The 14,163-nt window shown below is 40.3% G+C and overlaps 1 protein-coding gene across 1 annotated transcript in view; it reads right to left on the bottom strand.

Annotated features, from left to right (window-relative positions):
- The window catches only part of IARS2 (isoleucyl-tRNA synthetase 2, mitochondrial), a 44,704-nt gene that overhangs the window by 14,451 nt on the left and 16,090 nt on the right, over positions 1 to 14,163 (bottom strand). The window contains exons 13-16 of the mRNA XM_070932398.1: positions 9,923 to 10,025; positions 9,109 to 9,199; positions 5,558 to 5,666; positions 4,955 to 5,057 (exon numbers count right to left, since the gene is read on the bottom strand). Of these exons, the coding sequence (XP_070788499.1) occupies positions 4,955 to 5,057; positions 5,558 to 5,666; positions 9,109 to 9,199; positions 9,923 to 10,025 (406 nt within the window). The remainder of the gene's footprint in view (positions 1 to 4,954; positions 5,058 to 5,557; positions 5,667 to 9,108; positions 9,200 to 9,922; positions 10,026 to 14,163) is intronic.

Below are 14,163 nucleotides of genomic sequence, written 5' to 3'. Positions count from 1 at the left end.
GGTGCGCCTTTGCAGTGATGTTGTCCGTGAGGACCAGCACGTGTGCCCCGGTTACCAGGTGGCTGAATGCCCGGAGGGCCAGGAAGACGGCCCGCAGTTCCAGCCAGTTGATCGGACGGGAAACGTCCCGACCCGTCCAGGTTCCTTGAGCTATCCGCCCTTGACAATGAGCCCCCCAACCGTGGAGACTGGCGTCCGAGGTGATCACCACCCGTTGAGGTTCGAAGAATAGGGAGCCGGCTGATAGAGCTGGAGACCTCCACCACTTGAGAGACCTGCGAACTGCTGGGGGAACAGGAATCGGCTTCGCCGAGGTGGCTCTTCCCGCTTTCTGCAAGGGTAAAAGAAACCATTGGAGCTCCCGAGTGTGGAGCTGAGCCCAGGGAACAATGGCTATGGCGGAAATCATTTTCCCTAGGAGCTGGGAAAGAACATAAGGGGACACAGTACGACACCTCTCAATCCTAACAATCAGGTCTCGCAGGCTATCCTGTCTTTCTGATGATAGAAATACCCTCCCCTGGACGGAGTCAATAAGAGCCCCTAAATGGACCAGGGAGGTACAGGGAACTAAGTGACTCTTTTCAAGGTTAATCGAAAAACCATGAGAAGCCAAAGTCTCCAGAGTTAGCTGGAGATCTCGAACAGCCTGTTCGGGAGAAGAGGACAAAACAAGAATATCGTCCAGGTAACAAAGTAACCTAACTGAACGAACCCTGAGATAGGCCGCCAAGGCCGCTAACACTTTTGTAAAGGTACGGGGAGCAGAGGAAAGTCCAAAGGGCAAGGCCCTGTACTGATAATGGACCCCCCCGTAACAAAATCTCAAATAACGTCTATGAGAACGACAAATAGGAACATGTAAATAGGCCTCCGTTAGATCAATAGAGGATAGGAGATCACCCCTCCTAACGCCGTCAAGAATTGATTTTAAAGATTGCATCTTGAATTTCCGGTATACCACATACCGATTCAACCTCTTAAGGTCCAGAATGGGTCTCCACCCCCCCGAGGATTTGGGCACCAGGAACACCCGGGAATAGAAACCCGTACCCCGTTGATCGGGGGGAACAATTTGGATAGCACGGATGGAAAGGAGATGCTGAACCGCAGAATCCATAAGGACCCGTTTCTCCGGGTTACGAGAAATCGGACAGCAAACAAAGGCACTCGGAGGAGGGGAAAGAAATTCGATGGCCAAACCTGATTTTAAAGTGGCCAGGACCCATTTATCAGAGGTTGATTTTTCCCAGGAAGCGGCAAAGAGAGCCAACCTGCCGCCAATGGGAGGATCAGAGATGCAACTAACGACGGCGTCGGTAGGGACGACCTCCTCCCCCCCGAAAGGGCCGTTTAGAGACAAAGGACCGACCCCGAACCGATCTATCCTGCGCACTCCGGAACCTATTAAGGTTAGGAGGGGGCCGAGCGGACCCAAAGGAGGAAGACCCACCCATATCGTTACCTCTAAATTGAGAACGAGGGGCATAAGGTGAAAAACGGGACTCCCCCCTGCGGAAGATAGGGGCCAAGATTTTCTTTTTATCTCTCGTTTCCGTAAGAAACGGGTCCAAGGCCTCCCCAAATAATTTGGCACCCCCAAAGGGAACGGAAGCCAGACGCCATTTATGTCTGGCATCAGCCTGCCAGTGACGCAACCACACTAAACGGCGGGCGGCTACAGAGGAGGCCAGAGCCTTGGAGGCGAAGCGGGAGGCGATTAGGGAAGAGTCCGCCGAAAATTGCAGGGCAGCAACAATTTTGTTTAGGTCCTGCTTGATCCGTGACTCCTCTGGTGATAACTTCTCCTGTAACTGCCGTAACCAGAGCAGAGTAGTCCTGTTAAAAAATGAGGCAGTAGTCGCGGCTCGAATGGCCCAGGCGGAACCTTGAAAGGCTCGTTGCAGGACTAAGTCCGATCGCCGTTCATCAGGACGTAAGGCTTCGTTCGGCTCCCCTGGAACGTTGACGTTAGGCAGCAAGGAGGCAATAGGAGAGTCGACAGAAGGAATTTGGAGGATGGAGTCCAATTCCGCAGCCACATTAAAATTGCGTCTATCGTTAGCCGAAGGCAGGACAGCCGAAGTTGGAGAGGACCACTGTCGCTTAACCGTGTCTAAGAAGAGGGGCGGAGTAGGCACCGATGTAGTTGGCCTAGCCGGTTCGGCAAACATGGGGTCCAACGTGTCAGTTGAAGAGGAATGCACGGGATCAACAACTGGAGAAGACATGCGGGCCGTGGAAACAGCCTTAAATAGCAATGACTTGAATAATGATTGCGGAAACAACCCCGTAAAGGCAGGCTGGTCCGGCGGAAGGTTGTCATCGTCGGAAAGGCCTGAATCACTGAGCTCAGCATCCGCCATAGTCGAAAAATGACTAGAGTGGGAGCAGGACGGAGAGCCAGAGGCCCTGCGATGGACTCTCTGAGAGGCAGGATGTTCAGGCGGGCCCGGAGAAACCGACCTCACTGACTCCGCACGGCTGGAAGCACAGGAACGGGTGTCCAGGGACCTCTGCACCGCAGCCTCAATCATACGTTGGATCTGCTCCGGAGAAAGTTGGCTAGGAAGCTGTCCGGGCACAAACTGAGGTTCAGAGACTGCAGGTGGAGGTGGCAATGATCGAAGCTCGGGAGCAGAGGAAGCAGGAGGGTCAGGCAAAGAAGGACTTTGTAGAGGTTCCGGTTGAGAGAAAACAGGCCGGGCAGAGACCTCAGATCCCCAGAGATCTGTAGCAGATATGGTTACAGGGCAGTCCTGGAGAGACACCTGGTCCGGAGTGATGGAACGAGGGACCGTTGCTCGACTTGAGGTCTCGCCCGTTGAAGAAGCCTGATTGCCAGCACAGGTAAGTTTTGCGCAGGCCTTGTCGCACAATTTGTTTAATACTTTATCCCTCCTTTGCTCAGCTCTGGATATATGGCCATGTTTGTCAGGCCTATTACGGGCGCAAGGCGCATGTGAGACTGGGGATGGCTCCTGAGAGGCCTCCCGAGCCAAAGGTGGAGCAGCAGGCAGAGGGTCTGGGCCATGATTGTCAGAGGAACAGGCCCTGCGGCCGTGTTTTGATTTTGCAAGCGCTTTGGGCATAATGCTGGCAAAGGTCACCCTAAGTAAGCACAGATGATCTCAACAAGCCCACAAGTCCAAAGGGCGCAGGGTAACAACAATATGGGGGTGATAGCCTCCACTCAATTGCCCTTAGAAATGTCACAGTTCAAATGAGGCAGGGGGCGTGAGAGCTCCACAAAGCCTGCTGTGCTGGGTGACAAAATTCCACAATGCCTGCTGTGCTGGTGACAAAGCTCCACAATGCCCGTTGTGCTGGGAGAAGGGCAGTAAAGGCAAACTGAACAGTCAATAGGGCAAGGTGAATGGTTAAAAGGGATAGCAGTCCCAAGAGTCCTGGCACAGATCCAACAGGTAGAGGGCAATGCAGTCTGTCAGATGATATACTAAAAGGTCCAAGTTCTCAAGGCCACGGAGAAGGGACTGGATCCACGATGCAAAAAAAATAAAAAAAATAAAAATGGGCAAACAAAATGTCCGCCGCCCAAGAGTTGAAGCCAAAGCCTACTGAGGGCAGAGAGTTCTCCGATAGCACACGTTGAAGTAAATGGCAAATTAGTATTCAAAATGGATGCCGCCCTCACAACGAAGCCAAACCTCCTAAGGGCAGGAAAAATGGCCGCTCGTTAGTCCCAAAGCTGCCAAGGGTGGCAAGGAATCCAAAATGGAGGAAAATGGCCGACGCGACCTTAAACGGGCAATCCAAGCCGAGTTCAGCCAAAGAAGGCAAACTAAGCCGAACAAGGCAGTCTTTTGCAAAACGCTGAGCACAAAACAGCGTTTTATCGCCGCCCCCCCCCCCCAAGGGCGAACGGAGCAAAGCAAACGGTCCGTGAATGGGAGAAGTGTTAAATATCACAATACCACCAAGAAACGTTGTAAACAGTCCGAGAGTCAGCCAACCGATCAGGGATGCAATGAATAATACGTAGTCGAGGAATCCGAAGTCAAAACCAGAAGAAACCATGCAAAAAGAGCGAAAAGGCCAAAAAGGGATAGGAGCTGAAGACCCACACGCCAGATCAAGCTGAAGGACTGAGTCTAAAGCGGGTCTGCCCGGTAACAAGGGCGGGACTTAATATTATTGATAGACCCAGTCCTTCATGCTGATTGGCTGCTGCTACCCGTCCTGGCTGCTGTCTCCACTCTCAATGGAGAAAAAACCCTTGTGCATAGCGTGTAACAACACAGACCCACACCCGACTAAATAAAAAAAACTCCAGCTAAAGTTAAAGCCATCAGATCTGGCAGCATCTCTTCCCCACAAAGCAACCACTCATAAGCAAACTGAGCAGCAATAAAACTGCTCACTTTTATTACTATTGGTTTCTATAGCCAATGCTCTCAGAGCAAATGACTGTTTGAGGACATATAGGGAAGTTTGCCAGTAAAATAATCTAACTCAAAGGATATATGGAGCTGGACTTTATCTTTTCATCAGGAGCTTTGGACTTTTCCTGCATGGCAATAAGAGCAAAATCAAAGGCTTCTGAGATTAATAAACTACGTTAAATGATCATCCACATTTTAAACTACCAAAACCAATGTTCTGCTTTCCAGACATACTAAAACTATTCATGTGGCTATTTTTTCTGAATTGCAAAAATCTGCATGACCATGAGATGGCAAAAAGCAGATGTCGATGCCAAAAAGTGAAGCACCATGCTGCCATCTAGTGGCTTGATGGAATTTTGCAATCCTTACATGATAAGGAAAATATATTGAGCTGCTCAATTACTATTTTGCTAATAATAATGGGTGAATCGGGCCAGGATTTAATGGCAAAAAGATATTTCTGGGAAGGAAATAACTGAACCCAAATTACTCTGAGGAACCTATAAACTGCATTTCCAGATGGCAAGTAGAACTATATAATTACTTACACTGCCTCCATTGATAACAACATCTGGATCAACCACATTGCCGATGGATTTAGACATCTTTTCTCCCTTTTCACCGACAGTGAATCCATGAACAATAAGAGTCCTAGAAGAAAGACCTCTGGGTAATCCAATGCTTCCTTTAGACCAGGGGTCTCCAACCTTGGCAACTTTACCACTTGTGGACTTCCACTCTTAGAATTCCTCAGCCAGCATGTGCTGGCTGAGGAATTTTGGGAGTGGAAGTCCACAAATCGTAAAGTTGCCACTGTTGGAGACCCCTGCTTTAGACTGTCATACATACATTCAAAGAGCCACGGTAGTGCAGTGGTTAGAGTGCAGTACTGCAGGCTACTTCTTGCTGCCTGCTGGCTGCCTGTAATTTGACAGTTCAAATCTCACCAGGCTCAAGGCTGACTCAGCCTTCCATCCTTCTGAGGTGGGTAAAATGAGGACCCAAATTGTTGGGTAATATGCTGACTCTGTAAACCACTTAGAGAGGGTGTAAAGCACTGTAAAGCGGTATATAAGTCTAAGTGCCATTGCTATTTTTAAAAGCCAGTGTATATTACCATAGCTGTTCCAGAAACTCATCCATTAACTTACCTATATGGTGCCTTTTTTCGTGTTGCTACGCTAATCAAGAGGGAAGACTGGAACCAACCTCCCAGCTGGTCTTTTCCTTCCAAGTATACATCAGCCCTTTCACCTGTATCTAAAAACACAAGCAGTGTAGTATTTGTAATTGAGATTCTTAACCATTCTGAGTATTGACTTACTTCAGTGTTGAATCAGATGAAGTGGAAATAAAGCAACATTTACAAAAAGTATTTTTTTTAAAAAAAATAGTACTCTTTGTTACTCAAATGGTGATTCTGAAGTATTTATTATGTATTTAATTTCTTTTTTCTTTTTTTTAAAAAATCAGAATTTAGTTGCTGTTAGGCAAACCTAATTTATAGACTCTATAAATTAACTAGCACATTTATTGTGGTAAAAATTATTTATTAATAAAAATTCTAAATCAGTGTTACGAGGCAATCTATTGAGTAAAGGAATAATTTTTTTCTTCTCAATCATAAATTGTAAATCACCTGACCATATGATTTTTTTTAAACATGTATTACTTTAGCACAATTACACTGGTAATAATTCTGACATAGGGTATTGAGATGCAATCCACTGATTGATAAGAAAAACTGTTCTTTTAAGCAATCATGAATTGTAAGATAATAAAGTATATTACTTTTTTAAAAAAATGGATATATTGATTTAGTGAATAATAATAATATAAAGAATCTCTGTCAAGTATGTGATTCAATGGTGGGTTGCCCCCGGTTCGGACCAGTTCACAAGAACTGGTAGTAAAACTGGCAGGAGGCTCCGCCAACCGACCCCAACGTCATCAGGAAGCTTCTGCGCATGCGCAAAAGTGCACACGCGTGAGCAAAGAGAGAGTGTGCGCGCGGCCCTGTTGCAAACCGGTAGAAAAGTTAAGTACAACCCACCCCTGATGTGATTCTTTGTGTTTGTTCTCTGTCATGTATTGTTCCTTGATAAATTAAAATACAATACAGTGATAAAAATAATGAATTCATCCAGGCATCATTATGAAAACTTTACACTATTTCTCTGTGTTTCCAAAATACTGGATTCAATATCTAGTCTTCCCAATACCTCATTTGAGATTAAAAAATCTTATCCAAATGGAGAATGATTTTTTTAATTGCATATAATGTACTGCTTAACTTAGATGTTACATTCTTCTCCCACAAACATTTTGCAGTTTATCATAGATCACAAGCTTTAACAATTGATAAAGCTTTAATTAGGGTTATTATTTACAGTTAGAGGGCATAGGTCTTTAAAATCCTTTTCTGTTGTTATTTGAGCAATGTACTGTGTATCTTTGATAAGAGACTTTAACCCATAGATTAAACACTGTGTGTTTTAATGGCAAGTACAATTATCTAGGCCTTTTCCTTTAAATACCCTGTCAGCACAAAAGGTAGGCATTATAAAACAGTATTGTTTTAGTTAAACATTAGTATGATAGCTCTGCGGGGAATTAGGCTGCTGCATTTATCAGTTCTAGAAAATGATCTTGATGGTCACATATTTTCTTTATCTGATGGTACACTGGCATCTCCATTTTTAACTAGAGAGGGACTTATTGTGCAGGAAGAACTCAAATTATGAAGTTTTAGTAGCTCCCAATCCTGCATTAAAATGGCAGTTTGTGACTTTCGTACAGGTAGACAGATCAAAAGCAGGATGTTGCTTTGCAACAAAGCCCACTTTAGCCCAACTGCATACAATACACTCCAACTACTAAATCAATTCTAAGTCCAATTCATGCGTATGCACACATGATTATGTGTGCATTGATCTTGACTGAGGATCAAGAAAAAAATCCTTTGAAGAACGCTGTGGTACAGAATCCCAACAATGTGCAACAGAGGACAACAGTTTCATTGCTTGCTTTGCAACCTAACAGGCTTCTGGTACACCTCCAGAGTTACCCCTGGCCCTGAAACAGAGCACCTTATAGCCTGATTTGACCTTTGCTTCAGTTGAATAGATGGAGGACATTAAAATGAGATAATGAATAGTAACTTTACTGCCTGCTGTCACGTTTCTAGAAGTCTGAAGGGGTAGAGGACCTACATTGGCTTGGCTGAAAGTATACCTCTCTGCATTAGCTTGGACCTTAGTAAAGCAGAGTTCCCAGTCATACTGAGTGTTATTTGTATTCCACCAAACTTCCAATTGAACACATGGAGTCTGAGGAGAGAATGTCTGAACAAGGCCACAATAGCATGAAAAAGAGTAAATATGACTGATGGAATTTTCTGCACACCTCCCTATTATTCTAATAAAGCACACATTTAAAAGAAGATGCCATAGGCTCAGGACCAGGAATATATAACTTAATCTCATAATCCTACTTAAAGTCTCAAATGTGGGTAATCTTTCATTCTAATGATTTTATTTTGTTTGTAAATGAAAGAGGAATTTATAGAAACCCAAATCACCAGTTGAAATAACCAGTGAAATTTTCTAGTATGGCTGGGAAGCAAATACCTACAGGGCAGTGACTTTCAGTACAGAGCTGGGCTAAGGGCTGTTGCATGATCAGTCAATGAACAGTCTCCCTTGCCTAGAGAAGACGATCAGAGCTTTTAAGTGGTTATCACTTCATTCATTTTCATTTCATTTCATTTTATTAGATTTCTATACCGCCCTACTCCCGAAGGACTCAGGGCGGTGCACAGCCAAACAATAAAAACACATACAATACAAAATACTTGGTTTCTGAATGTGCGTAAGTAATATGTGCAAGAAAGGAAAAATAAATGACCAAAAAACAATGTAACGTGTGAATTCCAACTGTAAAAACTTTCATGCTTAGTACCTCAAGTTTTATATCTTTTTGTTTCTCAGAATATGGTAAGAACTTTACAACATCAAGTAAGTTAAATGACAGTGAATTTTACACAGTTTAGTAATTTCAAATCAAAGTGCAAGAAGTCCTTAGATAAATTCATTCTTGATGATACTGTTGCTTCCCTGGGTTTCAAGGAAATTAAAAAAAAATAATCCAGGGCCAACATGTTTTACAATTCAACAAGATTGCTATCAAACATTTGTGTACTCTTGGTTTAAAGTTCAAAAGCAGTTGATGTCCTACACTAAATTGATTCCAAACTGCCCTGGAGCTTCCTACCATTGTGCTAGAAATCTCTGGATTGTTTTAAAATTAGCTCTACAAACTATTTTACATAAATGAGAAGTGATAAACTAGAAGATACCTACTCCCATGATTTTCAAACAAGTGATTTGCACTATATATGCTTACAATTACTAAGACTTCTCTATATTCTTATTGTATTTTCAAAATTTATTGTACTGCATGAAAGTTGAGTAACACATTGTCATCTTAAAACACCTTTCTCTAAATTGTCATTCCCTGGATGTAGCTTAATATATTTCTGGGTTAGAGATAATCCAGTGGATCCTTCGCAAAGCACATGACCTCTAATGTCTGTTCCATTTCTTTGATTCTGATTCTATAGTTCCTTCATGAAATGCAAGCCCAGTTATGTTTAGAATTTACCAGGCAATTCTGAGATACTTTTGAATTTAGAACTACTTACCTTCTAAAACATGAGCCCAAGATGTTCCACTGTCAAACCAAATATCCAACACATCTTGTCCTTGTATATATTCCTCGATATCATTAGCAGCCTGATTTAAAAATATATGGGTTAAAAATATATGAATTAAGAAAATACAGACAACTTAAATTCTTCCATTCCCATTTCTGCACCAAAGGACCAGTAACAGTATAATTACCATAATTCATGTTATTCACCAACAGCATAATTCATGTTAATGGCAACATGAATAAGAGAACATTGCTGTATTTTGGATGTTCATTTGTATGCACATTACAAAGATGAACCCATGTTGGTGTTTTTGTTGCAAGAGACTATTCTATTTTGGCATCTTAAAAGCTACCAAATTATGTAATAGTTTATTAGTGTACAGTCTATTCCACCTGATTATGTAACTTTTTCATCTGACTGTAACTGTATACACACATACACGGGTATACACATAAGGTGCTTATGACATTGCCTTAAATCTCTGCTGCTTCATGATACACCCTTTGGGTAGATGTGGGAAATCATTTTCACAGAAATAATTGCTAATGCAGTTATTTTATGTTGGCTCACATTCAAAATACATTGGCTTATATACTTTACAACCATGTACTTGTTGGAAAGTCCCCAGAACCTTACAGCAGCATCACTTACAGTAGACTAGGCCACTACTACAGGTCAGATCCAGATTAACCCTTGATTTGCCAGGCCTTGGATTGCCTGAATCCTGCCCCTTAATTCCAGATTTCAGCTATTCTTTGTAGTTCAGATCTTCATAGAGGGCTTTCCATTATCCCTAAATTACCTTTGGCAGAGCTTCCTTGGGAAGAAGCTGCTCAATGGGAAGTGTCCACCAGGCATCACTGCCATGTTGCTCCACTAGTTTAATAACATTCTCAGTGCTTTTTCTGCAAGGAAAAAAAGGGAATCAATGACAGAAAGACAAGAAATTATTAATCTGTGTTCTGTAGGATAACATTCAATTAGAAAAACCAGGAGCTACTAAACGTTTTCATACGTAAGAAAAGGCTACTGTGTAAATTACAAATATACAATTTCCTAAATACATTATGGACAATCTATCCAAGATAAAGAATGAAAGATCTGAAAGAAATAGCAAGTGAGTAAAAACACAGCTATGTAAAGCTACTTTTGCACACCTTGACCATTAATCAAAGTGCTTCAGTTTAATAAAATCTGATCTTAGTACTCTTGAACTTTTCTTTCTATAGATGTGTCATGCTTTTATACTACTAACTGAAGTTAAATAAGGGCCCCAACCATTTGCACATGGTTTCCGATTCATTAGAGAATCATGGATTTTCATGGCTGTAAATTTTCGTTGCTTTTCTAACATTAGGCCTAATCCTAATGATTTAACTCTTTGTTAATTTTAAAATATTGTTTTGTTTTTTAAACAGCATCATAAAAAGGGGCTAAAATTCTAATCTTTCTCATTTATGAGGTCATCAAATCACCACCATCCCACTTGCAGCTAATAATTTTAATTTTTTGTTGCAGCTGCAAAAGTTTCTCTCTCCTAATACTTGATGAAAAACTTATACAGGTTATGCTTCCTCTTCAGTTGAAGAGGAAATGACTGAAAGAAAACCTAGAGCAGTATTTCCAAAATGCTGCTTATTAGCCATCATGGCTAATAATGAAGTAAATGAAGACATCTGGAAGACATCAAGTTTGTAAAGGTCATGAGGCATGGGATGAGGATATTGTGGTGATCCTACAAAGATGGTTGAAGTTAGTCTCAATTATTTAACAAGCACACTTTTTTATCAAATTAAATCCTTAATAGAACTTGTAGGTTTTTTTTGCAAATATTATGGAGGCATGAATGCTATTCTATCAGTTATTTGCAGTGAAACTGATCGGGTCAACTTTCTTTTCAAAGGGGAGAGCTGTAACCATATAACTTTTTTCTGTTTCTACAAATTCATCCATAATGAAATACTCCAAATAAAGAAATTAACGATATAATATCAAGAACAGCAAATGCAAAAACTATAGTATCAATGACATTTAAATTTATCTACCACACATGTATTATTTTGGGATAGAACAAGATATATAAAACTAAACATCAAATAATGTATCTATTTGGGGCTAATGAAATCAGCAATGCAGTTGTCCTTTTAAGATTCAGAAAAATACATTTTAAGGTTTTATTTAGAATAGAATTAGTAATATAAATTAATACAAGCCTAATCTGCTTTAAGATATTTTTATTATCATATATAAACATAGATGGTTTTTTTCAACAAATAATCTTACATCTTGCTATGCTCTGATTCCGTTTACAATTTAATAAACATAGGGAAAATATAAGAAAACGAAGTTGTAAAAGAGGTTTAAAAATCACAAGGCCTCCAATTTGTGTGACTAGAAAAATTGGGCTTTTATGGGAGACTCTAAAAAGAGTCTTTCAAGATTCCACAATAAAAATTATATTCTAGTTCTAGCTTCTAGGTTCTTTTCATGGAAAATGATTTGTTCTAATGCCATATTTTGTCTGTATAAAGTCAATTACAGGAAGGGAAGAAATGCTTGTAGCTATATTTTAAAATTGAATATTTGGCTGAGGATATGGTATACCAAATTCCTTAAACTCAGAAACCAGTATATATTTTCAATTTATTTATTTAAGAAACTAGAATTAACATACTGTATAAAACAAGATATAGTCTCCAAAGATTCTCTTATATCCCATAAAGTACAAGAAAGGGTTTTCATAATAAAAAAGCATGTGTGATTGATATAGTTATAATAAAAATAAATCAAATTATAATAAATATAGAAATAGCAATAGTACTTAGACTTATATATCACTTCACAGTGCTTTACAACATTTAAATATAAATATATATATATATATGGGGTGCGGTAGCTCAGTGGCTAAGACGCTGAGCTTGTTGATCAGAAAGGTCAGCAATTCAGCATTCAAATCTCTAGCGCCACATAACAGAATTAGCTCCTGTTACTTGCCCCAGCTTCTGCCAACCTAGCAGTTCGAAAGCATGTAAAAATGCAAGTAGAAAAATAAGGACCACCTTGGTGGAAAAATAACTGTTCCATATACCTTCGGTGTTTAGTCATGCCGGCCACATGACCATGGAATTGTCATCAGACAGTGCTGGCTCTTCGGCTTAGAAAGAGATGAGCACCGCCCCCTAGAGTCGGGAATGACTAGCACGTATGTGTGAAGGGAACCTTTACCTTTATATGTGTGTGTGTGTGTGTGTGTGTGTGTACATATATATAATGTATATATAGACACTCGCACACACACACACTATAATGATTGATAGCTCACTGTTCTTGCTCCTTATAAAATCAATGATTTTGCTATGATGTCATAATGTTATTAGACCTCCAAGGAATATACATTAGATTATCCTTAAAACTTTTCTGTTTGTTTCTCTTAGAAGCCATTCTTGTGGCTCTTGCCAAAATGGTTACAAATATCAGATATATGTTTCCTGTTCTCAACTGTACAATGTGTATAACCCCCCCACCCCCACAACCTTAAGTTAAAAGTTCTCTCTACAGTGTACATTCAACACCTTCCTCAAATAACGACTTATCATTCTTCAAAAGGCAGGCCTCAGTTTGAGAACCATAATTCACAGTGTAAGCAACAGGAACCCTGCTGTAAAACTTTGCCCTACATTCGTATGCCAGATTGGGCAGAACTCATATTACGTGTCATTCTCTAGGTTTCTAGTCTGGAAATCCACAGAGCAATTTACGCTACCATGACGCCAACCAATCATTTTGAACCCTGATATTGATTCCGCCAAATGCTTATTTAGTGGGAAATTAAGCTGCATTCAGATATTTTTCAGGCATGGAAAGAAGCAGATGCTGACTATCCTTGCTCCTCTTAACAGTGTGGTGTGCCAGGTAACTTCTTTTTTATGTAAGATACAGCTGATTTTTTGAACTATTTAAGAATAGTGATATTGTCCATTTATAAAATGTATTTGTATTCTGTATCACTGTGACTGTAATACATGTTGAAGGATTAGATGATGCAAGCTGATTTAAGGTATTCTTTTTTTAAGCAAAGGGCAGCAATTGCAGCAATTTGGAAAATCTTAAAACATTTTTAACCTGCTTTTCAAGTTAAACTGGAGCATGAAGAAAGAAGCTGATTTAACAAATAAAGTAATTCAATTTAAACTCGAGTCATATCAACATGAATATTTATACTAATTACAGGTTTTCTGTATAACATATTACTTTTTACCACAAATGTTCTTAAATGTATTGAGAATTATTCAGGATTAGTCTATACCAATCTGTGGTATTTTCTTTTTAAAGCTGAAAATATTTAAGACCTATAGTGTCATTAGATTAAGACAGTTAAAGAAATTATTGCATTGAGCTTTATACGTAAGTCCTTCACAATCAGTGTTTTAATTTCAAAGGTATGTTTCATCCCTAAACTTACATCTTTCTGTTCTAATCAGTTTAATGTTTTTTAAACCGAAAATGTCATGCCCTTTATCACAATATCAGAGGGCTGTTTTCTTTAGAAAGACTTATCTATATTCAAACTCAGTTTCCATTATTTTTACAGAGCCTTTGTTGGACAACTGACACCTGCTGCTGTTTATTCCAATTTACATTCTGCTCATGGAGTGGCAGTAATGTATAAGGTCTCAAATTCTCACAACATTCATTTTGGGTACCGTAGGAGAGAAAGTACCAAATTGCAGTAGAATGAAAGAAAGGTAATTTCCTTTCCCCATGTAGGCTGAGAGTGGCAGATAACTAATGGATCTTAAACAGTGTTATCAAGTGTAACAGCAACTCCATGTGGAATAAGCCTCTTTCCAGTGGAGATGGTGTTACTTTTGAAAGCCACTGATCTGTTGACTGAAGAAGTAAATTATACTGAAAAGAAGTAAATTCAACCAAATTTGTTATTACAACTATGTTTTTACCAACGTACCAGCTCTACTGGTAATGTTCGTGGTTTTTTTTTTTCTTTCCAAGCATCTTTTTTTGTAGTAATGTTAGTCTTCCGGT

This window comes from Pituophis catenifer, unplaced genomic scaffold (genome assembly GCF_029215685.1).
Source record: "Pituophis catenifer annectens isolate HBS135680 unplaced genomic scaffold, rPitCat1.0.hap2 SCAF_1, whole genome shotgun sequence".
Classification (NCBI taxonomy): Eukaryota; Metazoa; Chordata; class Lepidosauria; order Squamata; family Colubridae; genus Pituophis; species Pituophis catenifer.
The sequence above is the reverse complement of the archived record's forward strand: the minus strand, read 5'-3'. Positions and strand labels throughout refer to the sequence as shown.